At 35.9% G+C, this 26,320-nt stretch overlaps 1 protein-coding gene and 1 long non-coding RNA gene across 5 annotated transcripts in view; one reads left to right on the top strand and one right to left on the bottom strand.

The window, feature by feature from the left end:
- Positions 1-26,320, top strand: part of SMAD4 (SMAD family member 4) — a 60,333-nt gene that overhangs the window by 27,229 nt on the left and 6,784 nt on the right. For 3 of the 4 annotated variants that reach the window (XR_003973117.1, XM_030335742.1, XM_030335743.1), the window contains exons 6-10: positions 3,440-3,559; positions 3,654-3,770; positions 5,165-5,215; positions 14,447-14,630; positions 16,088-16,256. Coding sequence is in view for 3 of the 4 variants with exons in the window: in XM_030335742.1 (XP_030191602.1) it covers positions 3,440-3,559; positions 3,654-3,770; positions 5,165-5,215; positions 14,447-14,630; positions 16,088-16,256 (641 nt within the window). In the remaining variant the exon portion in view is untranslated. Of the gene's footprint in view, positions 1-3,439; positions 3,560-3,653; positions 3,771-5,164; positions 5,216-14,446; positions 14,631-16,087; positions 16,257-17,814; positions 17,948-26,320 lie in introns of those variants that run through there. The other variant, XM_030335744.1, reaches the window with a different exon arrangement.
- LOC115527955 lies at positions 1,739-26,255 on the bottom strand. Its single transcript, XR_003973119.1, has 4 exons — positions 26,186-26,255; positions 25,755-25,756; positions 7,795-7,801; positions 1,739-1,749 (listed from the first exon to the last, which is right to left on the bottom strand). It is a non-coding gene; the product is annotated as an uncharacterized LOC115527955 (long non-coding RNA).

Genomic DNA, 26,320 nt, shown 5'->3' with positions numbered 1-26,320 from the left:
AAGAATTGTCTTGAGCTTTCAGGTATGTTTTAGAGAAGTGTTTGAGTAGTTAACAAGTAGTTTTGGACCAAGATGTTTGTAAACATTTCTGTTAATGGAATTGCAAGCTTTACTTTAATCAGTTTTTATTTTTTATCTGGCAGAATATTACTTTATAATAGCCGTTTCAGTCTCCCTTGTACAAATTTAGAAAAAAGGATCTTGATAAAGTTGTTCATAACTTATATCCCTTAAGATAGACATTATGTATTTTAGTCAATTTTGAAATAAAGCTAAATTCTGTGTATCTTTTTTTTTTTAACAAATTTTTCTAAAAGGCTCTTCGTGATAGACATACACCATCTTCTCTGCTACATTATAGAGACAGAGGGATATTAGGTTTATCTTTTCTTGGGCCTGATCAGGGCAATAATGATTCTGTTCTTTTTTTTTTTTTTTTAATTTTTTTAACGTTTATTTATTTTTGAGACAGAGAGAGACAGAGCATGAACGGGGGAGGGTCAGAGTGAGGGAGACACAGAATCTGAAACAGGCTCCAGGCTCTGAGCTGTCAGCACAGAGCCCGATCCGGGGCTTGAACTCACGGACCGCGAGATCATGACCTGAGCCGAAGTCGGCCGCTTAACCGACTGAGCCACCCAAGCGCCCTTTAATATTGTTCTTTAATATTGTTGTTTATTTGCACAGTCACCAAATGTTGCATGGTTTGCTGTTTGGCAAGTGGAGTCGCTTTTTTTTTTTTTTTTTTTTTTAACTAATTACAGAGCAGGGTCTTGGCATGTATATGGTGTTATTTGCACCTGGTTGCTAAGGAGAGTGTATCTCAGCCCACATCAGCAGTAGATTGTTGATAGATCTGGACTAATACTTTGTTAGCTGCCACCAAAGGAAGCATTATTCTATTTAATATCAAATGAGATTCAGAATAGAAATTTGATCTTTGGAATAAATGGGGGACTAATTTCTATAATTGAGTTTACACGTAAAGTATACCAAATATCCTCCCTTTAATTCGTTTTACCTCTTCACCAAAATGTATGTAGCAACATATTTTGGATTTGCTACCTGAGATGACGGTCTCACCATAGACAGCATATTCTAAGTGGATCTTATACTTTAAGCATATACTTTAGAGCCTGGGCCCTCTTAATCACTTAGTGCTTCTATTAGCTGTCTACTCTTTATTTACCAATTTGGGAATATAGTTTACAGAGTGGTCAGTGATGGATAATAAAAGAAAGCACATTACAGCCAGCCAAGCATAGATTAGTGATAGAGTACAGCCACTTACTTTTATTGATATTATCTGGAGATTAAATTTGCATGCCTTTGTTGATGCTTGCTAAAGTGACTTCATTCTAACTGTTCTATTCCCTAGAGCCAAGTCTATTGAAAACCAGGAAAAGTGATATGAATGAAATGCAGATAGTTTTTCTTGGTATTTTTTAGATATATTTTCATAGTCGAATCGTGATTTTTAAAGAATTTGTTTCAAAATGTTCTGTAGATCTCAAAAAAGTGTATTGATAGGATTAAAAGAAAAGAAATTGGACAAAATAGGGGAATTGGAAGACTATTTCAGGGGCTCCTGGGTGGCTCAGTTGGTTAAGCGTCTGACTTCAGCTCAATTCATGATCTCCCAGTTTGTGGGTTTGAGCCCTGCGTCGGTCTCTGCACTGGGGGTGTGGAGCCTGCTTGGAATTCTCTCTCTGCCCTTGTCTCTCTCTGTCCATTCCCCACTTGTGCTCTCTCAAAAATAAATAAACTTAAAAAAAAAAAAAGGACGACTTTTTCAAATAAGCTTATCTAGGTGTATTGTTTAATTTCATCTTACACACTTGGAATTGTGTAATAGAAATATTCAGTACCGATAACAACCTGTGTTCATTTGGCACTTGAATATCTTCAGGTTTTGTTTTTTTTTTTAAGTATCTGTAAATTAAAATAATCTCATTTCTCTTATATAGGGACGCTTTTTGTAAGGTAGCTAAGAATCTGACATGTACAGTTGTTAAAAGCAAGAGTAAAAATGTCATTAACATTTGAAGATAACTTGGAAAAAATTTTTTGGGATGAGTAGGAAGGGAGGTTTCTAAAAACATCATGTTTAAAAATAAGTAATTGGGGAGTATTGAAATAATCTCTTTAACTTTTAATTTTATAATCCTAGCCTTAAGGAAATGTGATTTGTAGAGAGGAGAAAAATGTTCCTTTTCCTTGATACTTTGATCGATGGTGTCATTTCCTTTTGTGTATCTTGATTATATTCCCATTTAGATGAGAAAAGATTGAAGTTATGTCAGTGATAGATAACAACTGTGAAATTTCATTGCTTTCCAAATGGAATAAACAATTGACTTCATTAATGCTTGCTTAAAGAAATCAAGCATTTTCCACTTAAAAAAAAAAGGCCTTAAAAATGTAGGTCATTGGGTCGCTTGGCTGGCCTGGTTGGTGGGGCATGTGACTCTTGATCTTGGAGTTGTGGGTTTGAGCCCCACGTTGAAGATAGAGATTACTTAAGAAAAAAAAAAAAACAATAAAATCTTTTAAAAAATGTAGGTCAGTAAGCAATATTGTAGAATGGTTTTGAATAGAATAGAAGCCACAGGAGTCTTACTCCTTCTGGTATATTACATATAGAAAGAGTAAGTAATTTCTTGTAAATCCAGGAATATGGTAGTGTTCTTGGAAAGAGATGATTTTTGGTTTTTAAAAGTACATGAAAAATTTCAAAGTAGACTTCGAGTTTGTTGTGGTTTTTTGTTTTTTGGGTTTTTTTTTTTTTTGTTATTTTTTTTGTGTCTGTGTTTTTTTTTTGTTTGTTTTTTTTGGTTTTTTTTTTTTGGTGGTTTTTCGTTTTTGTTTTTGTTTTTACTAGCAATGCTCTATTGATTTAACAGTGAAGCTTGAACTTTTCTAAACTTCACCTTACCCATCACATTCCATTTAAAAGATTTGCCTGCTCTGCTTTTCTTTTATCAAACCATAGCATTTTGCCATTACCAGTACCAGTGCTGATGATAATGAATTTCTAGTTTTCAACATTTTCTTGAGCCTGGACTTTTGGAGTCCTAATTAGAAGGGTCTAGAGCTAGATGGCATGGCCAGTGATGAGCTGATGTGCTTCTGAAGTTACTGTGATAGGCTAGACATGTAGTGGGATTTTGCTGGCACGTGAAGAATATTAATGAAGGAAAAGGCTTCTAAAATTAGCTAGGCATTACTTTAAGGTAGAATAATTTTCAACTTTTTCAAGTTAAGGTTTGCCTTCATAGATGACTTTAGGGTTTGTTATTTGATAGACCATGGACTAGTTCCACTTTTTGCCCATCTTTATAGCTTCGATCATCAGTTATAGTTGGTCCTTCATTTACTGTATAAAAACGCAGGATTGCATCTAAAAATGTACCGTATTAATGTCTTCTTGTTCCTCTAGGTCAGCCTGCCAGTATACTGGCAGGCAGCCATAGTGAAGGATTGTTGCAGATAGCTTCAGGGCCTCAGCCAGGACAGCAGCAGAATGGATTTACTGGTCAGCCAGCTACTTACCATCATAGTATGTACATGCTTTTTAAAATCTTTTAAGTAGTTGAGAAAAAATAGGCAGACTTTATAAAAGCAAATTAATCCATGTGGGCCTTAATTTTTAGACAGCACTACCACCTGGACTGGAAGTAGGACTGCACCATACACACCTAATTTGCCTCACCACCAAAACGGCCATCTTCAGCACCACCCGCCTATGCCGCCCCATCCCGGACATTACTGTAAGCTCTTGTTTTTGTTTTAAGGGCCTTTTCTTTTTGAGAACTTGTTTTCTTTCTGTTTTTTTTTTAAATGTTTTTACATCTTTTATTCATCTTACAATTTAGTTTCATTAAATGATTACTGCTTTTCAGCATTTTGGTAAAAACAGTATTATTTACTTTTCATAGTTTTGTTATCATACCTTTGTTTTAGAGGAGTAATGTTTACTAAATTTATTTCTCTGTTGCTAATGTTTCATTAACATCACATTGATTTCCATTCATTTGTTTGTTTACTTTGTATATGTTCTTAGGTCTCATGTATATCTGTATATCCACCCTAAGTGGATTGAAATCCCTTGAGTGTCAAGATCTCAAGGTTTCCCTCATCATAGTATTCAGCAAAATGCAGACACTTACGTGTTGTCTCTATCATTACTCTGTGCAGGCTTGATTTGGAGGGATACTCTACTAATAACCATAGCTTGTAATTTCAGACAGAAGAGGAACATTGTTCATTTGGCTTAGTGAAATCAAGACCCTGAATTTTTCATATGTATCCAATTCCTTTTCCTCCATTATAAGATTAATAGAACCAAAGAAAACTTGGAACATACAGAAAAGTGTAAATAAGAAAATTTACAGAGTCCTACCATGTAGAGATATCCACTTCTAATATTTTTCATATTTTTTCTTCCAGTCATATAAACGGGTGTATATATATTGGGAGAGAAAGGATCATACTATGTATATATTGTTGTATCCTGCTTTTTTTCAGTTATGTTACTATTTTCCATATCTTAGGGAATGTAATTTTTTATGGCTGCCTGGCCCAGCAAAGTGGTTAAGGTGCTGAGGTTGGACCCTTAACTGGCTGTGTGACCATTGGCAGGTTATATAACCCCCACTAACTAAGCCTTAAGGGTAATAGTATCTATCTCAAGGAGTGTTGTAAAAAGCAGATGGAATAATTCGTGTGAAGGGTTTAGCACAGTGTTTTAATGCTTAATAACCTCTCAATTTATCCTTCATTTAATAAACTTTAAACATTTGTTTTTAGAACGGACCTAAGATTTTGAATTATTGTTGTATATTGCATTGTAAATTACACTCTTACCACCTTACATGAATAATTCATTTATAATTTAAATCTTGTGTGTACAGTTATTGCAAATTGCTTAACAGCACTTGGCACATAGCATTAAAATGTTAGCTATTAAATATCCACAAAAGTACCTTGAGAGTATTTGCTTATATAAAGTAATCTAAACTAAGCTTTTAAATTTTTAGACATTGAATAAGTTTTAAACCACTCCTAAGGTATGATAGTTATATTTAAGTAAGGTTTATTAAAAGTTTTAGCATTGGAAAACTTTTAATAAATAAAATTGGGATTTTTATTGTCTTTTCTTCAGGGCCAGTTCACAATGAGCTTGCATTCCAGCCTCCCATTTCCAATCATCCTGGTAAGTGTATTTCAACAATGATTCCCTATATTTAGATTTTCTTCATAGTAATTAACACACACACACACACACACACACACACACACACACACACAGGTTTTAGTCTAGTTACACAGTAACCTACCTAACTTTTTAGATAAGTACAGTACTCCTTATGGCATTAGCTAATCAACAGTTTATGAGTAGCCAATAGAGTCCACATAAGCTGCCTATATTTGATACTTTTTAACTGTCTGAAATAAAAGACAAGAACTGTTTTTTTCAGCTAAAATATGAAGTACCAAAGTGCTGGTTTTAGCATTGAATACATAAATATGCAGCAGAAGAAAACTAGGTTTCAAAATAGAACAGCTGTAAAAATGTAGTTTGAAAAGCCAGGGAAAAATCTAAAATGTGCGCTGGAAATAAAAATAATTCACTGTGTCTGTTTTAGAAGATAGATTCAGGAATTTTTGGTTAACTGGAATTTTTAGAAACTTTTTGATTAAATTATGTTCAAAGGAGTAAATAGCTGAATAGATTTCCTTAATTCAAATTTGAATATATCTTTTAAACCATAGCAGTAAAAAAGCAGAGAGAGTTAAAATACTGAAGGCTTCTTAACATAAACATAGCATTTTGGATTACTTTCCTCTATCCCTTCATATGTTTTTCTCAGCTTAAAAAGATGCAAATAAAATTGATCGCTTAATTTTTTTCCTAATTAAAAGTAATTTGTTTTATTATGAAGAATTTCAAACATATACCAAATATCAGACAGCACCCCCACCCCCACCCCGACCCCCCATTGTACTAATCCCTCAGTTTCAGCCATTGTCAGCTAAGGACCAGTTTGGTCTCATTTATACCCTCACCTATTATTTTGAAGGAAATCCTATAAAATTGTTTTATATATAAATATATCAGCATGTATTTCCAATAAAATTTAAAAAATAATGTAACTACAATAACCATAATGATCATTTTAAAGGATAACTTATAGTTCTTCGAATAGATCTACGTAATTTTCTTAAGCAGTGTTTGGTTTGTTATTTTTTATGTTGGTTCTAATTTTTCTTCTAGCTGTTAAAAAAAAAACTATTGAGGGTAAGATTTTTAAGCTTATAACACTTCTCATGTTTCAGTTTAAGAGATTTGAAGAGTTTCTGAATCAAAAGGCCAAACTGCTTTATAGAGATCACATCAGAGTATGAGAACCAGTTTTACTTACCATGCTTGCCAGCAGAGGCATGATAGTTCAATAGTCTTTTTGCTGATTTAGGAGGCAAATAATATTGGTTTTGATTAGAAGAAAAATGCTACTGGCGGGGCCTGAGTAATTTTTAACCATACATATATACTACTTAAATTATCCTCTTTAGTGGGTTTTCTATATGTTATTTGCATATTTATTGAACATTGTTTATGGGTTAAGGAGCCTTCCCGTTTTAAAACATTTTTATTGAGAAATATAGAGAAGAGTATATAAAACAAGTATACATACAGTCTCATGAATAACAGTAAAGCCAACACCTAGGTAACCACCACCCAGATTGAGAACTACAACAGCACTCCTAAAAAACTTCCTACCCCATGCATTTTGTTTCAGTCAAAAACTTTTCTTCTTCATCTCCAGAGATCGGCACTATCCGGCTTTTTGTGGATACTGTTTTTGTTTTTTGAAACTGATGAGTGCATCCTTAGACCATCTAGTAGATTGGTTTTACTTGTTTTTAAAATTATATGAATGAAATCATTATATCAGAATCTTAATTTGTTGTGAATAAATATGTTGGGATAAGAGGGGAAAATCTAGAGTCTTAAGAATGAGAATTTTTTCTGACTTCAGTGAAGCAGAAAGTCATTAGTCATTGAGAGTCATTAGTGATGCCTGGCATTTTGGGGAGCCTCAGTGTCCATATGGCTAAGTGGAAGGTGGTCTGCAGGAGGGAGGGTAACCAGAGCTCAGAAGAAAGACCTACTCTGGATGGGATGGTGAGGTGGGGTTAGAAATGGTGGCTGGTTATTTGGGCTCAATTTGGATTCAGCAATTGCTTTTGGTTTCCTGATAGATTTCCTGCATTCTCATGATGCAACTGATGTTGAGGTCTAACAGTTCCTGGTGATTAGGGAATAACATTAACTAGTTATGAGGATACACATCTGGAGCACCCCACACTGGTATTAAAACTTCTGTCTTGAGTAGACTAGACTTAATGACTTAATGGTAAGAATTATTCTGAAAGGTCTCTGTCCAAGTGGTTGTGGGAGAGGATCAACTATGCACATACACCTGTAGTGGAGTCAGCTGGTTGGAATGCAGAGGGCTGTGAACTCTTTGACTATGAATAGAGGCCCCAGAGGAGTTTTACCTGACAACTGTTATCTTCATTACTCCTATTACAGTATTAAGAGAATATTTTAACTGGTCGCCCTGTTGGGAGGGCTTGTAGTCATGGTTTACTGTCTACTCTTATTCAGTATTTCTTTTAAAATTTGGATCCAATTATTTCTCTGCTGAAGAACTTGCATTAATTTCCCTGATCATTGCTTGGCCAAAAGGATGAAGTTGGAATTCCTTAGCTGGGCAGAAAATAGACTCTGATCCTGTTCCATGTGTACTTTTCTAGCCTTGTCTCTTTATGCTTTAACCATCCTGAAGCACATACTCAAGCTTGCCCAGGTATCATTCCTCTGTGCTTCTTCTTTGTGTTATGTCTTGTGCACTATATTAGTTACCTGTGTTCTGCAACAGACTACTCCCCAAACTTAACTAGTTAAACAGTAATAACCATTTATTATACTTAGTTTCTGTGGGCCAGGGATCTGGGAATGGTTTGGTTGGTTTGCTTTGGCTTAAAGTCGCATGAGGTTGCAGTCAGGTTGTTGGCTTGGGCTGCTATCATCAGAAGGATTTTCTGGGGCTGGAAGATTCACTTTCCAAGTGGTTTACCCATATAGCTGGCAAGTTAATGTTATTGTAAACAGTAAGCTCCACTTTCTCTGCATGGAGCTTCTCAAGTGTCTTCACACGATAGCCAGCTTCCCTCAGAGTAAGTGATCAAGAGAAGGCAAGACAGAGCCTCAGGGTCTTTTAAGACTTATCAGAGGCACCTGGGTGGCTCAGTTGGTTAAATGTATGACTCTTGATTTTAGCTCAGGTCATGATCGCACAGTTCTTGAGTTTGAGCCCCACGTCGGGTTCTGTGCTGACAGTGTGGAGCCTGCTTGAGATTCTCTCTCTCCCCTTTCTCTGGCCCTACACTGTTCACACACACACCCTCTCTCTCAAAATAAATAAAGAAAGAAAATTCAAAAAAGAGGATCAAAAGTCATGTCATAATTTCTGTAAGGTCCTATTTTGTGAGGAGGGGATAACACACGGATATGAATATCAGGAGGTGAGAATCCTTGGGGACCATCTTGATGCCCACCCACATACTCCTAAACTCCTAAATGTGTGTGGCAAATTCCATTGATTGATTGATTGATTGATTGAGACAGAGCATGAGTCAGGGAGGGGCAGAGAGCAAGGGAGAGAGAAAATCCCAAGTAGGCTCCGAGTTGTTAGCACATAGCCCAGTGCGGGGCTCATTCCCATGAATCGTGAGATCATGACCTGAGCCGCAATCAAGAGTCAGAGGCTCAACACCCTGAGTCTCCCAGGTGCCCCTGTGCAAACTCTTTGTAAAGATCCAGCTGGAGTATACCACTTTTGGGAAGCCTTTCCTAATCCCTGTGTCCTCTGGTACCTAGTACTTTTAATTCTACTAAATTACAGTTGGTAGTTCACTTCTTATCCTTGATTCATGAACGAATAGAAAAGAAAGCAAAGTGGGGCGCCTGGGTGGCTCAGTTGGTTGAGCGTCCAACTTCAGCTCAGGTCATGATCTCACGGTTGGTGGGTTTGAGCCCCGCATTGGGCTCTGCGCTTGGCAGGTCAGAGCCTGGAGCTTGCTTCAGATTCTGTGTCTCCCTCTCTGCCCCTACCCTGCTCATGCTGTCTGTCTGTCTGTCTGTCTGTCTCTCTCTCTCTCTCTCTGTCTCTCAAAAATAACATTTGGAAAAAAAAAAGAAAAGAAAGCAAAGTAATACTTGTTTTAGGTGTGTGGTTAATGTGGCCCCTTAAGGTCTGATTAAGAAATGCTAAAATGTTCTACCCCAGACTTAGGACCTTTAAGAGGGAAAATAAGCATATACTTCTGAATATATAAAATATTTGAAATAATTAAAAATCCTCAATAATAAATATAGTGTATCTATTTTGAGAAATAATTTTTCTTTATTAAAACATTTTTTAATGTTTAATTTTGAGAGAGAGTACAAGCTGGGGAGGGGCAGAGAGCAAGGGAGACACAGAATCCGAAGCAGGCTCCAGGCCCTGAACTGTCAGCACAGAGCCCGACACTGGGCTTGAACTCATGAGCTGTGAGATTGTGACCTGAGCCAAAGTTGGACACTTAACCAACTGAGCCACCCAGGAGCCCTGCGAAACGATTTTTGAGGACAGTTACATAAATGCTTTCAGACATAGATGTAATATAAATTGTAGAAAATGAAAATAATTAGTATTGGTCATTACCTTGGTATTAAGGATTTCAGGTAGGCCATATACTTGATGATTTTTATGCTTTGACTTTGATAACTAAGTCGAAAAAAATTTTGGGCAAGGTTAGTCATTTTATTTCTTTTTTATGGATTAACTTTGTTTTTGCTTTTTCTTAAAGCAAAAGCTTTTTCTTTAATATTCATCAAATTAAATATTAATTGCAAATTAAAGTGAGTTTCCTCAGTGTCTTTGAGGTTGTTTTGGTAATTCACAAATGGATTCAAAATTGACAGATTTCCAAATTCAGGTTATATTTTAGTAGTTTGGAACTATACCATTCAAGAGAGAGTCTTTATGTGTAGATAAAAGATTCTCCTAGGGCATCTCATTCAGATCTAAATAATAAAAGAAATAATTCATAATGAGTCTCTTGGGCACTTTAACCAAGTTTTTAACTTCTTGAATTACTTGCTGTCAGAAATTGAAGATAATGCCTTGGAGATTTATATTTCCCAGTGTAATTGAATAACATTTATTTGATAAACTGTGCTTTATAATACATTTCTCCATTATAAAAAATATTTAGCTAAGTTCTTATATTGTAAAAAAAAAATTCAGGTTGCTAACTTAGTCTTTTAAAAACCTTTTCTCTCGCCTGGGTGGCTCGGTTGGTTAAGCATCCAACTTTGGCTCACGTCATGATCTCACAGTTTGTGGGTTTGAGCCCTACGTTGGGCTCTGTGCTGACAGCTCAGAGCCTGGAGCCTGCTTTGGATTCTGTCTCCATCTCTCTCTCTCTCTGCCCTCCCCCCCTCCAAAGAATAAGTAAACATTAAAAAATAAATACATAAAAACCTTTTCTCTGGCCAGTAATGAGCAGTCCATAGGCTTCATGAGACCAGCTCAACTTCACTAGTTCAGCAACAAGGAGCTAAAAGTATCAAATGAGCAAGCACATTAATAATCTCACTCCATCTTGGTAGGTGTTGTTGAGTTATTAAGAATGTTCTCTCTAATTACATCCTGCTGTTAATACTAGTTTTGAGAAGCTGCAGGCTTATCACTTATATGGCATTTGATCCTTGGAGAAAAGAGCAAAGAGAGATCTAGAAAGTCTTTTTTTGTTTTTTAGGTTTATTTATTTATTTTGAAAGAGAGAGAGAGTGTGAGTACAAGCAGGGGAAGGGCAGAGAAAGAGAGAATCCTAAGTAGGCTCTGCACTGTTAGCACAGAGCTGAATGTGGGGCCTGAACTCACAAACCATAAGATTATGTATGACCTGAGTCAAAATCCAGAGTTGGATGCTTAACCAGGTGAGCCACCCAGGCGCCCCAGGATCTAAAAAGTCTTAATGAGTGCTTCTTATTCCTTACTCCTGTTTATTACTCAATTAGCAAATTGAGAGTGGAAAGTTTTCCACATTATATACTATATCCCAGGACTGCCAAGTTCTCTGGAACCCTCTTAGATTACCTCTGGTTCTCTCTGTCCTCCTAGATGGTAACCTCCTTCCTCCTTTCTTAGGCCTTAATAATCTCTTAACAGATCGTCGTTTTTCTTCCCTGATCAGTGGTGTGCAGTTCTGATGCCAGTTTCTGTTTACTTCAAGTTTCTTAAAATACTTCTTCCCAGTAGCAGGAGATCAACTCATACTAAACCTATTCAGATATGCAGCTTTATGTAACCATCATTGCTGTATGGTATCTGAGATAATTAGGTAAATGAAAACCCCTTTGGCAACTGGGAAATAAAATAAGGTTTAAGCGCAGTTGCAGGTATTACAGTTCATGATGATAAAAGTATCTTTTTTCTTATTTAAACATGGAGATTATACAATTCTCTTTTTCTCCCGTAAATTGACTCTAATGGAAAAAGGTTGCTCACCATGGAACTTTACTTCTGGATAGTGTTCTTCAGTATGAACTAGGAAATGCATGTCCTTGCGCCTTATTTTTTACTGAGCATTATAGACATTCATGACTTTAGGGCATTGTTTGTAACAGAATTTATTGTGTGGACTGTGTAAAGACCTCTTTTAAGTGCTATTACTGTTTTTTTTTTTTTTTTTTGCTTCCAAAACATTGGGTCGTTGTTAACTTACCTTAACACAACCTCTTTAGTTTTAGCTTCAACCAATATACCTGCCAGTTACGTTTGCTGAGGCTTTTGGTTCATAGCATAATGGAATGTTTTCTATAAAGAATAACTTCATAAATATTTCAAACTGTTTTTTTAAGAGGGGACTTCAGTGTATCACTACTTTTCAAGTTTAATGATAACCAAACATATTTAAAGAAATTTAAGTATTTGTGATTAGTTGATTTGATCTGTGTGGCAAAACATTTCAAGTTAAGTTTTTGAATCACCATCTTCATGTGGTCTGTTTTATTAATTCTTAGTTGAAAAGTACTTTCTTCCTTGACAGCATTTTTGTTTTTTGTTTTAAATGTTTATTTTTGAAAGACAGAGAGACAGAGTGAGAGAGGGGGAGGGGCAGGGAGAGAGAGAGACACAGAATCCGAAGCAGGCTCCAGGCTCTCAAAACCCAGGAACCGTGAGATCATGACCTGAGCCGAAGTTGGACGCTCAGTCCTACTGAGCCACCTAGGCACCCCCTTGACAACAGTCGAAAAGCAATTAGATACATAGATTTTACAAGATTTTTGAAAATATATTTGAAATGTCTGTCATACTTCATTTTAAGATATTTTGGGAGTTTGAGAAGATCTATTGTTTTGTCATCCCAAGTATCTTTATAGATTGTTGAAAGTTTTATTGCTGCAAATTTTAGATGAGTCAGAGTTCATAAAGGGCACATTGAGAAGCAGATCAATAATTGGTTTATCAGCAGAAAGCTTTCAGGGGCACCTGGGTGGCTTAGTTGGTTGAGCATCCGACTTCGGCTCAGATCATGATCTCATAGTTCATGAGTTCAAGCCCCGCGTCGGGCTCTGTGCTGACAGCTTGGAGCCTGGAGCCTGCTTCGGATTCTGTGTCTCCCTCTCTCTTCCCCTTCCCTGCTCATGCTCTGTCTCTCTCTGTCTCTCTCTGTCTCTAGTAAGTGGCAGTGGCCTTTTCCCCCTTAAATAAGTCAGATCCATTTTTATTCCAGGGCCTTTGCATTTGCTTTCTTCTTAGTATACGTGCTGCTGAAGCGAGCACATCATTTGCTTTCTTCTTGAAGTGTTCTGTTCACAGTCTTTACATAAATACGTGGTCTTTCAAAGTTTATCTTTTCAGATAGGATGTACTCCTGCCCTCTAGTCTGATGATTCTTTCCAATCATCTTCTGTTCCACACCCCATTTTATTTCCTTTACAGTATTTATCATTACCTGAGTCATCTTACTCATTTATCTCCTTATTTGCCTCTGCATTTCCATGAGATTAGGGACAGTAGCGGTCCTGTTTATTGCTGTTGTATGCCATGCCTAGAATAATTTCTAGAGGGGTGCCTGGGTGGCTCAGTCAGTTAAGCGTCTGACTTCAGCTCAGGTCATGATCTCAGGTTTCATGAGTTTGAGCCCCATGTAGGGCTGTGTGCTGACAGCCCGGAGCCTGGAGCCTGTTTCAGGTTCTGTGTCTCCCTCTCTCTCTGCCCCTCCCCTGCTTGCACTCTGTCTCTGTCTCTGTCTCTCTCAAAAATAAATAAGCATTAAAAAAAAATTAGAATAATTCCTAGATACCCTATAAATTGTTAGTTAAAGGAAAACCAAATAATTTCCATTTATGTTGTCTCTAATAATTGTATTCAAACAAAAATTAGAAATACTTAATCAACTATATTTGCAAATCAAACCAAGTAGTGCCTTTTTTCCCAATCCCATTTAAAATTATTTTAAATCATTTATCGTTGCTTCAATGAATACACGGAATACATCTTCAGAGTTAAAATTGTAGTAGTTAACATCAATTGACTTCACCAAAAATGACCTTTCGATCAAGAGACAGTTGAGAATTCCTATCCAGAGCAACTGTGTAGTGGAGTGTGATTAACCTTGACTCTAGTCTGGGATGGCTGACTTGCTTATGCCCTGTCTCTCAATTAGGGATCTATACAAATATGCCATAAATTGATGTTACTCAAGAACACTTACCTGGAATGTGTCTTAGAGTCAGTGTGTTTTAAAAAAATACAAGTTAGACTACGTAGAAAATATATGCAGCCAAATGAAACACTATGATAAAATAATTTATTTTAGATTCTAATTACTTCCATTCTTTAAATTCCTAGTTGGCTGTGTCCTTTGAGGTAAGAACCAATGTCCAGATTTTAAAAATGACTACAGTTTCAAGAATGCTAGGTACTGAGCTGAAAAATGGAAGACATGGAAGTGTCTACTTTTTTTTTTAATGTTTGTTTATTTTTGAGAGAGCAAGCACAAGCAGGGGAGGGGCAGAGAGACAGAGGGGGATACAGAATCCCAAGTAGGCTCAGGCTCTGAGCTGTCAGTGCAGAACCTGACACACAAACTGTGAGATCATGTCCTGAGCCGAAGTCGGGTGTTTAACCGTCTGAGCCCCCCCAGGTGCCTTGGAAGTGCCTACTTTTAATACATTGTCATTTTCATCAAATTCTTTTGGGTGCTTTTCAAATGCCTGTCTCTTCCCTTCACCCTTTCTTTTAGGAAAAGCTTTGTCTTAAGTGAAAGTGAATGCTTTGTATCTTACATGGGTAGGTGTTCTCCTGTTTATCCTCTGTAGCTCCTGAGTATTGGTGTTCCATCGCTTACTTTGAAATGGATGTTCAAGTTGGAGAGACATTTAAGGTTCCTTCAAGCTGCCCTATTGTTACTGTTGATGGATATGTGGACCCTTCTGGAGGAGATCGCTTTTGCTTGGGTCAACTTTCGAACGTCCACAGGACAGAAGCCATTGAAAGAGCAAGGTATTGTTGACTGTATAGTTATTTTAAAAATTGAATATAGTACATTGTCATTTATTCTTCAAAAATTTTTTAATGTTTATTTATTTTTTGAGAGAGAGAGCAGGGGAGGGGCAGAGAGAGAGGGAGACAAGGCTCTGTGGGGCTCAAACTCAGGAGCCATGAGATCACCACCTGAGCCAAAGTCGAACGCTTAACCGACTGAGCGACCCAGGCGCCCCCATTGTCATGTATTCTAAGTTCTGTTTTTCATTGTAGACTTACAAGATTTTGAATATAGACAAAAAAGTAAAGATCATCTTAAAAAGTCAGAAAATTTGTAAGCATGCAGTATAATTGTGGATGTTTGTTATTTAAGATATAATAAAAAGTCTTGTTTAAGTTAATGACGTTTCTATGTTTTGAATAGTAAACTAGACCTTTTGGTATCCAGTTTGAAAACTAATCTTTATTTCCTCTGATCATATATTATTTCTACAAATCTGTTGAGAGGAAGTAATGTAAAACGAGGATGTTTTTGTAAATATTATTTATAATGTTGGAAAAATGATAAAGGGTAATGCTTAAGTAAATTTTGATGAACTTTCATTTTTTATGTAGTCATTAAAATGTTAATTAAAAGTTTATATATCAAATGTAAATGCTTAAGATGAAATATTATAGGAAAATATAATAGTTTTAGGCACTTTATGATCTCAACTCTTTAAGGAAGTATATATGTGCCTAAGTATGTACTCATGGTTCTATCACTAGCTATGTGACTTTGGTGAATTACTCTCTAAGCTGGTGCTAATAGAATTATCTGTGATGAAGAAGATAGTTTATATCTGTGCTGTTCACTGCAGTAGCCACTGCCTACATTAAAACATGGCTATTGAGCAGTTAGAATATGGTTCATATGATTAACTGAATTTTATAATTAGTTTAATTTAAATAGTCACATGTAGCTAGTAGCTGTTGACTTGGACAGTGTAACTATATGTTTTTATAAGCTTTAGTTTCAACATTTATAAAATGGGTTTAATGGTATCTACCTTACTGAATTGTAAAGGTTAAGTGAGGCTTTATGTTAAGTATTCAGCAGGTAGTAAACATTATGTATATGCTCATCGTTATTTTATATGAATAAGATATTTTAAAAAAGGAGGGTTGATGGGGGGTGGGAGGGAGGGGAGGGTGGGTGATGGGTATTGAGGAGGGCACCTTTTGGGATGAGCACTGGGTGTTGTATGGAAACCAATTTGTCAATAAATTTCATATATATAAAAAACAAACAAACAAACAAACAAAATAAAGGAAATACGCAAGAATGTTAATAATGGCTGTCTTTCAGTTATGGTGTAATATAATGTCTTTTATTTAAAAATTTTTTTTAATATTGGGTATGCAATATAATCTGAACCAAAACTTATTTTTAAATACTTATCCAAACAAAATGTGATTCTCTTTTTCTTCCTAAGGTTGCACATAGGCAAAGGTGTGCAGCTGGAATGTAAAGGTGAAGGTGATGTTTGGGTCAGGTGCCTTAGCGACCATGCAGTCTTTGTGCAGAGTTACTACTTAGACAGAGAAGCGGGCCGTGCACCTGGAGATGCTGTTCATAAGATCTACCCAAGTGCATATATAAAGGTTAGTTACAGTCTTACTCAAATATTTTAGACTTAGAAAGCTCTATTGTTAAAAGAATTGAGATGGAGGTGGGAGCAGTAGAAAAATGTCTTTTATGTATTAAACAATCAGAAGTGATATTTGTGTATAAAACATATTTCCTGGGGCATTTATTGATGTTATTGCCTATTGAGTTTTATGGTTGCATTCATGCCCTATTATTTATTAATAAATTTGTTTTACAGTAATACACAAGCTCTTGAAAATATTGAGTGAAATCTCCAAATTTGTATTCCTTTGATTTATAAAGTATGTAAAACTCAGACTCTAGAATTTTATCTTAGCCAATCTTCAGGATCGTATGGAGGGGAATTCTAAAATAAATAGCTTTTCAGATTAAGAACCTGAGAAATGAAAAATGCTTCAATACCAGGTTATTAAATGTAATTTTGTGCATTAAATGAACATTTATCTATTGTTTATTATGATATTTATTATATTGTTTTGCATATTAAGCCTGAGGTGTTTATCATTTATTACCTATTCAACCCATTTCAATTTTGGTTTATAACATAAAACACTCTTTTTGAAAGAAAGTTGGAATTAGAAAGGCTAAATATATTTTTAATTTCAGATTTTGTACAGTCATCCTAAGCATCTTCATTGTTGGCTATTGTAAATTAGTGGAATTAACTGTATAACTCATCACTTATTTCCAGGAAATTCCTGAACATACAAGTAATATAGTCAAATAGTGTATACAGAAATGGAATTGCTTGTTTGCCTCACAACAACAAACCCAATATCTCATTTTCAGTTAAAGGATATAGGGATCTATATAATGAAACTTTTTTTTTATAATGAAATTTCTAAATATTATCAAGTAGAGTGAAAATAAGAAACCTTCATGTACCCCTCATCCAGCTTCAACAATTATCAGCATTCTATCAACCTTTATTGTGCTTACCACTTTACTTTCTTTCTCCAGTAATTTAAAGCCATTTCAAAATATTCTTTCAGTTCACTCATAAAATACTCTCGTACGAATTGCTAATTGATAAATATTTCTAAAAGACATAATCACAATGCTACTTATCACACCTTCTGAAATTAACAGTAATTTCCAATAATTTAACAGTAATGTTAAGTCGTGACAGTAGAGAACCATTTATAGTTTTGATCTGTTAGAACAATGGAATACAATAGAACAATAAAATATTGAAATACATTTATTGATAGGATGTTTATGATGTGGAAATGTCAGTTGTTAAACAATACATAGACTATGATCTGTTAAACATTACATAGGATATTTGTATTCGTTTATATATATACCCACAAGTCAGTGGTGTGTACAATGTCTTACCAGGAATTGTCTCTGGGAGGTGGAATTATCTTCACTTGCATTTTCCAATTTCTTCACAAGGAATTTTAGTTATTTGTGCTTTATTGTTATTTTTAAGTGGTGTTGGATTTCCTCGTATGCTTTGCAGTCTATTTTATATTGGTTGGCAAATTTGTCTTGAGAGAATTAATTCTTTTTATTTTTTTTCCTCCCTGTTATTGCTTCTCCCTATAGGGCAGTTTTGCCTTAGTCTGGCACCCTGGGATCCACATCTCAGAACCAATTCTTATATTTAGGAGGTAGAGGAATTTTGTCCCATGAGGAAATTGAGTTCCAATCCCCAGGTATGCTCAGGGCCTAATTCCTATTGCATAGGTTTCTGTTGCTTATCTCTGCCATGGGCAAGAATTTTATTCCTTGGCGCATTTCTGAATTAGCTGTCAGAGTATTTCACCAGCACTTGGTTTATGGGCAAGTGCCCAGTTGTAGACCTCAGAGAGCCTGGCTATTGTATCTTTCCTTATTATTCTAAGAAGTTAAATTACTAACCTCTACACCTTCTTTTTTTGATCTTGGTACCCAAGTACCTCCTGTTTTTAGTCCCTGCTCTCCACTGTAGATTTTGTTTATCCATCATCAGTTGATGGACACATGGATTATTTCCATTTTTTGGCTATTGTGAATAATGTTGCTCTGAACATTCATGTACTGGTTTTTAGGTAGATGTATGTTTTCAGTTTCTTGGATATATACCTAGGAGTAGAATTGCTGGATTATAAGGCAACTGTGCTCAGCGTTTTTGGATGGATTGCCAGGCTATTTCCCAAGTTGCTATGCCATCTTACATTTCCATCAGCAATGTATATATGAGAGTTTTAATTTCTCTGTATTCTCATCAACACTTGTTATTATCTATTTTAGCCATCTTAGTGGGTGTGAAGTAGTATCTCATTGTGGTTTTGATTTGCCCTAATTGATAATAATATTGAACATGTTTTCATGTGTTTATTGGCCATTTGTATATCTTCTCTGGAGAAATAACTATTCAGATCTTTTGCCCATTTTTAAATTGGGTTCTTTGTCATTTTGTTACTGGGTTATAAGAGTTCTTTATATATTTTGGGTATCAGTCCCTTATAAGATACATGATTTGTGTATATTCAATTCTTTGGCTTGTTCTTCATTTCACTTTCTTGGTGGTATGACTTGCAGCATGAAAGGTTTTAATTTTGATGTAGTTCAATTTATCTATTCTTTGGTAGCTTTTGCTTTCAGTGTCTTATCTAAGAAACTATTGCCTAATCCAAAGTCATGAAGATTTACTTCTATGTTTTCTTCTAAGTATTTTATAGTTTTAGCTCTTTATTTTAGGTCTGTGCTCCATTTTGAGTTAATTTGTGTTTATGGTATAAGGAAGGGATCCAGCTTTATTCTTTTGAATTGGAATATCCAGTTCTGGCAACCATTTGTTGAAAAGACTGTGTTTTCTCTTATGAATTATCTTGACACCTTTGGTGAAATTCAGTTGACCTTGAATGTAAAGGCTTATTTCTGTGTTTATATACATATATACATACATATATATATATATATACACACACACACACACACACACACAATTATACATATGTACATATATATACACGTACATATATATGTATATATGTGTATGTACACACACACATATATACATACATATATACACATACATATATATATGTACACACATATATGTGTACACACACACACATATGTATATAATCCTTATGACAGTACTACTCTGACTTGATTACTCTAGCTTTGTGGTAAGTTTTGAAGTTGGGAAGTATGAGTTTTTCAACGTTGTCCTTTCTCAGGATTGACTATTGACCACTCTTTGTATTTCTATGTGAATTTTATGATTGGCTTAAGGGATATATATCTTTAATAATTGTTCTACCCTTTGTATGTGCTTATAGCAGAGAGAAAAAAGTGTTCATGTATACTTACTCATCCATCTTGACTTGGAAATCTCTGGGTTACTTGAATAATTTGCAGCGAATGGACAGGGAACTATGTGTTGATTATATACTATGTGTCAGACAAGAGTTATTAATTTATTTGATATAGGGTCATTTTAAAACATTTGAGTAGACTCCTACAATTAAAGTAATTTTTAGGATTGTCAAATAAGTGTAACATCTCTGTTTTAGTACAAATGGCTCTTGAATAGCTCCTAAGGTATGAGATATATCATCACTTGATAAACCACTGTCAATGGATAGATATTCAAAGTAATCTAAGGCTTTTGCTGTGAACAATAAATAACAGTCTTGTGGGACATTTTAGTGGAGTAAAAAACAATATCCTGTTTTTATCATATTAACTGTTAAGATTTTAAAAGAATGATTTCTGTTTACCAAGCATATTATTGTTCTTCAAAAGAATCTTAGGGGCGCCTGGGTGGCGCAGTCGGTTAAGCGTCCGACATCAGCCAGGTCACGATCTCGCGGTCCGTGAGTTCGAGCCCCGCGTCGGGCTCTGGGCTGATGGCTCGGAGCCTGGAGCCTGTTTCCGATTCTGTGTCTCCCTCTCTCTCTGCCTCTCCCCCGTTCATGCTCTGTCTCTCTCTGTCCCCAAAATAAAAAAAAAAAAAAAAAAAAAAGAATCTTATTAGCCAGAAAGAAGGACATACAAATATACCCTAAGTCTAACTATTGGCATGTTCTTAATTTACTAATTTTTTAGGCAGTGATAACTAGAGGATCTGTATAATGCTGTATAGATTTATTGATCCTCACCAGAGATGATATTACTGGGGTCAATTATATGCAAATAACATGAACCTCTGGAAGGAGGACCCACACATTGGGAATACACCTCTCCCTATCCCCCCAAACATGCATACACACACACAAACACATTTTTCTCTTTTTAATTAAAATGAGGATAACATGAGTTTGGAGAACCATTCTTTCATTTTATAAATCAAGAAGCTAAAGCTAAATTGTGAAGTTTCTTTTCTCCTAAGATGTTGATTTTTCCCCCTTCATCTTTCATGACATTATAGTCATCTTTCATTCATGAAAATCTGATGTAATGAAATGTCATTTTACAAGGTTTAAATGAAGCAAATGTTTGAGTTCTAAGTGGCCTTGTTGTTTTGCTCTCAAAAGTAAGATGTTTTGTTTTGTTTTGTTTTGTTTTTGAGAGAGAGCACATGTGCAGGAAGAACGAGTGGGGTAAGGGCAACGGAAGAGGGAGAGAGAATCTTAAGCAGGCTCCACACCTAGCACCGGAAGGCTGACGCCAGGCTTAATCCCACTGTCTGGGCAGTCAGGTTTTTTAACAGCTTTATTGAGATATAATTCACATACCATGTAATTCATCCATTTAAATTGTACAGTTCAGTGATTTTTAAAAATATATCCACATAGTTATGCAGCCATCATCACAATCAATTTTTGAGCATTTTCATCAGTCTAGAAAGAAGCCCTGTACCCTTTAGTTATCATTTCTCAATCCCCCATTTCTCTCAGCCCTAAACAACCATTAATTTACTTTCTGTATAGATTTGCCTATTCAGAACATTTTGTATAAATGAATTCGAATAGTGTGGTCTTCTGTGACTTCTTTCTGTCTTTTTTTAAAACGTTTATTTTGAGAGAGAGAAAGCATGCATGCATGAGAAGGGGAGAGGCAGAGAGAGAGAGGGAGAGAGGGAATCCCAAGTAGGCTCTGCACTGTCAGCACACAGCCTGACGCACATCTCAGTGTCACGAATTGTGAGATTATGACCTGAGCTGAAATCAAGAGTTGGACATTTAATCCACTGAGCCACCCAAGCACCTTTTCTGTGACTGCTTTCATTAGATATAATGTTTCAAGCTTCATCCACATAACAGACATGTGTAGTTCATTCATTTTATGGCAGAATAATATTCCATATACCACATCTTATTTATCCATTCTTCAGTTGATGGATATAGGAGTTTCCATTTTTTGGCTATATTATGAATAATACTACTACAAACATTAGTGTACAAGGTCTTATGTGAATGTATGTCCTCATTTCTCTTGGGTATATACCTAAGAGAGGTATTGCGGGATCATAAGGTAACTCTGTGTAACATTTTGAGGGACTCCCAAACTGTTTTCCAGAGTGACTTAAACTGTTTTACATTCTGATCTGCAGTGTGGGAAGCTTTCAATTTCTGTACAGTCTCATCAACACTTATTATCTATCTTTTGTATTTTAGCCATCCTAATGGGTGTAGAGTGTTATCTCATTGTGATGGTTATTGATTTGCATTTCCCTGATGATGTTGAGTCAGGTTTGGTTTTGCACACATAAATGCTAGGGGAGGCTTCTAAACCATAGGTAGGCTAGGTTGAAGATTATTATGATCCCCACTTACGTTGATTTCCCAATTACGGTGTATTGTGATTCTTACTTACCTCCAGATCAGGTAACTTAGCAAATTTTTAATGAAGTCTTATGTTCACATGCCCAATATACAACACAATTCCCTTTCTCTTTCTGGGTTGCTATTTCTTGGTGTTGATTCCAACTGAGAGTGTTGTAATTAAGCCTTATAATAGAAAAATGTCAAAATTTGACTCCTGGTTGAAAGTATTCTGAAGATGTTGACATTGAGCTTTAAGTAATAGGTTTGTAATAAATTTATATGAGAGTAACCACAGGAAGCATGCTCAAATAAATGGAAGGAAGGGAGTTGATTAGGTCAGCAGTGGTGATCAGAAATATCTTCTGGATCTGAGCCCAAAAGGATATTTAAACTTTGATTCCTTTGAATTGTCTTTATTAATAACTCTGATTCTGAAAGGAAGATGGTCACATTTCAATGGTAGCCTTAATTTTAGCATCCAGTAAAACAGATAAAATCTGTTATGGTTTAATGGATCAGATACAGTAGTAGAGAGGCAACCCAGGTTTTAGTTAGGTTTCAGTTACTGGCAGTATAGCCAGTAATTAGAAGTGTTCTGGTTTGAGTGCTTTAATTACATAAATCTACTCTGGAAGGATTTGCTGAAGTGCTGAATAAATAATTTCTACATCTGCAGATAAAAGTGATAATATTATAAAATTTCATTTTTTGTGGTTACCTATAATAATGTGTAGCTGGTGTTAGCATAGATTTAGGCTAAGACATTCATAATTGTGATTGTTTACAACATTGTAAGGAACTGTGTGTGAAGATCTTTTGGCTATTTTTAATGATTCATGACGGGGGTGAGGGTACATTGAGAGCATATTTGAACCCTAGGAATTTGTAAGGTATATTCCCTGCTCCTGGACAGTAAGACTATATAGGTACCATACTTGGTTAGTGATGTTTTAAAAAAATTTTTTTTTGGTTGTAAAGAGCAAAGTGTAAAACACAAAACTATGAAACTCCTAGAAGAGAACATCAGAGAAAATGTAGATGACCTTGGGTGTGGTGGTGACTTTAGGTATGACACCAGAAGTGCCCCATGAAAAACAATTGATAGGTTGCACTTCCCTGATGAAATTAAAATTAAAAAATTAAAAACTGTGAAAGTTTGTCAAGCAAATGAGAAGATAAGTCACAGACTGGGAGAAAATATTTACAAAAGACACATCTGATAAAGGATTGTTATCTAAAATGTAGAAAACTTTTAAAACTCAGCAATAAGAAAACAACCTGATTTTTTGAATGTGCAGGGGGTGCCTGGGTAGGCTCAGTCAGTGAAGCATCCGACTCTTGATACTGGCTCAGGTCATGACCTCATGGTTGGTGAGTTTTAGCCCCGCATTGCCGCAGAGTCTGCTTGGGATTTTCTCTCTCCCCCTCTCTCTGCCCCTCCCCCACTTCAGTGGGTGTGCTCGCTCTCTCTCTCTCTCTCTCTCTCTCTCCCTCCCCCTCCCTCCCTCCCTCCCCCCCCTCAAAATAAATATTTTAAAAAATGTGTAGGGGTACCTGGGTGGCTCAGTTGGCTGAGCATCCGACTTCAGCTCAGGTCATGATCTTGTGGTACGTGGGTTCGAACCCCACATCAGGCTCTGTGCTGACAGCTCGGAGCCTGGAGCCTGCTTTGGATTCTGTGTCTCCCTCTCTCTCTGCCCTCCCCCCACACTCGTGCTCTGCCCCCTCCCTTCAAAAATAAATAAACAATAAAAATGTTTTTTAATATGTAAAAGACATGAATAAATGCCTCACTGAAGAAGATATACAGATAGCATATGTATATCATATATATATGTATATATGTATATACATGTATGTATATCATATATATATGTCATATATATGATACATATATCATATATATGTTCCCTATATGTTATTAGGGAATTGCAAATTAAAACAATGAGATACCATTATATACCTAGTGGAATGGCCAAAATCTAAAACGCTGACAACCCCAAATGCTGACAAGGATGTGGAGCAACAGGAACTTGCATTTATTGCTGGTGGGAATGCATAATGGTACAGCCACTTTGGAAGACAGTTGGTAGTTTCTTACATAGTTAAACATACTCTTACCATATCATCCAACAATCAGAGTCCTTGGTGTTTACCCAAGTAAATTAAAAACGTATGCCCACACAGAAACATGCACTGGGATGTTTATAGCAGCTTTAATAATTTAATAATTTACTAATTTAATAATTGCCCAAACTTGGAAGCAACCAAGATATTCTTCAGTAGGTGAATGGATAAACTGTGGTACATTCACACAATGGAATATCGTTCAGCCCTAAGAAAACATGAGCTATCAAGCCATGAGAAGACATACAGGAATCTTATATGCATATTACTTAGTGAAAGAAGTCAATATGAAAAGGCTACATACTCTGTGATTCTAACTACATGACGTTCTGGGAAGGTCAGAACTATGGAGACAGTAAGAAGATCAGTGGTTTCCAGGGATGAGCAAGGAGGGAAGGATAAATAGAGCACAGAGGATTTGTAGGGCATTCACACTACTTTGTATGGTACTCAGGTGTTGGATACATGTCATCATACATTTGTCCAGTCCCATTAAAATGTACAAAATCAAGAGTGAAACCGTAAGTAAACTATGACTTTGGTAGGTTTATTGACTGTAACAAATGTACCACTGTGCTGGAGGAGGTTGTACTTGAGTAGTACTTGAGTAGGGACAGGGAACTCTCTTTACTTTCTGCTCATTTTAGCATGAACCTAAAACGGCTCTAAAATAAAAAGTTTTATTAATTTCTTTCTTAAAAAAAAAAAGTGGTTGTAGAGCTATTTGGCTTTTCAAATATTTGAGTTCCTGCTTTGTGCTGTGCTGCATAATGCCTTCTGAGAGGTCATAGCCTAGTGGAAAAGTTCAGAATCTAATGGACTCTTCAGAAATCTTGAAAAAACAGTGGTTTCTGTTCTGGGCATAGTGGAATTTCTGATTTTCAGACCTAACTCTGCCATGCTTTCTGTCCTGAAGTCTTTTGGAACTTATAGTTTGGCTGGGTGTTACATACCTATATACTTGACAAATTCATACCTCTTCAGAAAATGAGATAGTTTAAGTTTTGTCCTTTATTGATGCTAGAAGATAGGCATTGAATAGAGAAGTAAGTAAATAGAAATGTGATTTGCTATTTTGAGAGGATTGTTGTGTTTATTGTTCGTGTGTGTTCTTATTTTTTAGTACCAGGTACCATGATTAAAGACAATCATAATTTCTTTTTTAGGCATCTGAAAATTAGTGGTTTGGGCTCTAAACCTGTTGTTTATCTGGGAAAGTCATATGTTATGCATTATTTGATCTTTTCTTTTCTTGGCAAGGATAATTATGCTTGCTCATATTTGGGTTTTGTGCATACTAAGAGGACTTTTTAAAAACTTAATTTACTCTGAATAAGGAATATAATCACATGGTTCTGAAATTAAAGTTTGCATTGAACAGCCTGTTTCTACTCTGTCCTTGTCTTCCTTTCCCACAGCTTCTGTAGATGACCACTCTGTTTGCTGATCGTTCAGTGCTCTTTTTAAAAGCAAATATAAGCAAATACATTATTTTAGGAAGTTGGCTTTTTACTAGAAAGATGATATGGCTTATCATTCATAATCTGTTGCTTACTTAAAGAGCATGTCAGTACTTTCATAAGGATAAGGGTAAAAGTGGCAGTCCCCATAACCAACCCTTGGTGTGGCTGATAAACCACCCGGAGATTACTTAGGAACTCCTTAACTCATCCTGAAAGGTAAATGGTGCAGGGGAGGCCAGAACCAAAATATTAGGTAACATTTATTGACAGCTTAATGTATATTATGCCAAGTTTACAAACTCTATGAAAAAGCATGTACACTTAGCATTCCCATTTTATAGATAAGTAAGTTGAGACTCTAGAGAGGTTAAGAAATTTAATTTAGCCCATGTAATTAATTAGTGACAGAATTCAAAGCTAAACTTTTTTTTAAATGATGAGCATTATCAAACATACAGAAAAGTAGAGAAAAAATAGTTTAATGAAATCCTGTGTACCCATCACTGAGATTCAATTGTTGTTAACATTTTACATTTGCTTGATCTGTCGTTTTTTCCTTTATTTCTTAAGTATTTTGAAACAAGTCCTGAATGTTATGTGAATTTGCTCCTGTGTACTAAAGCATACATCTCTAAAAAATATAGATTCTTTCTTAAATTGCGACAGTGCCATTTATTACACACCTCCAAGTAGCTAGAATGGTAAAGAAGTTGGCCCTGTGACCAAGGTCATCAATCAATTCAGCCTAAAGAGAACTCTCAG

Source organism: Lynx canadensis, chromosome D3, assembly GCF_007474595.2.
Source record: "Lynx canadensis isolate LIC74 chromosome D3, mLynCan4.pri.v2, whole genome shotgun sequence".
NCBI lineage: Eukaryota > Metazoa > Chordata > Mammalia > Carnivora > Felidae > Lynx > Lynx canadensis.
The sequence above is the reverse complement of the archived record's forward strand: the minus strand, read 5'-3'. Positions and strand labels throughout refer to the sequence as shown.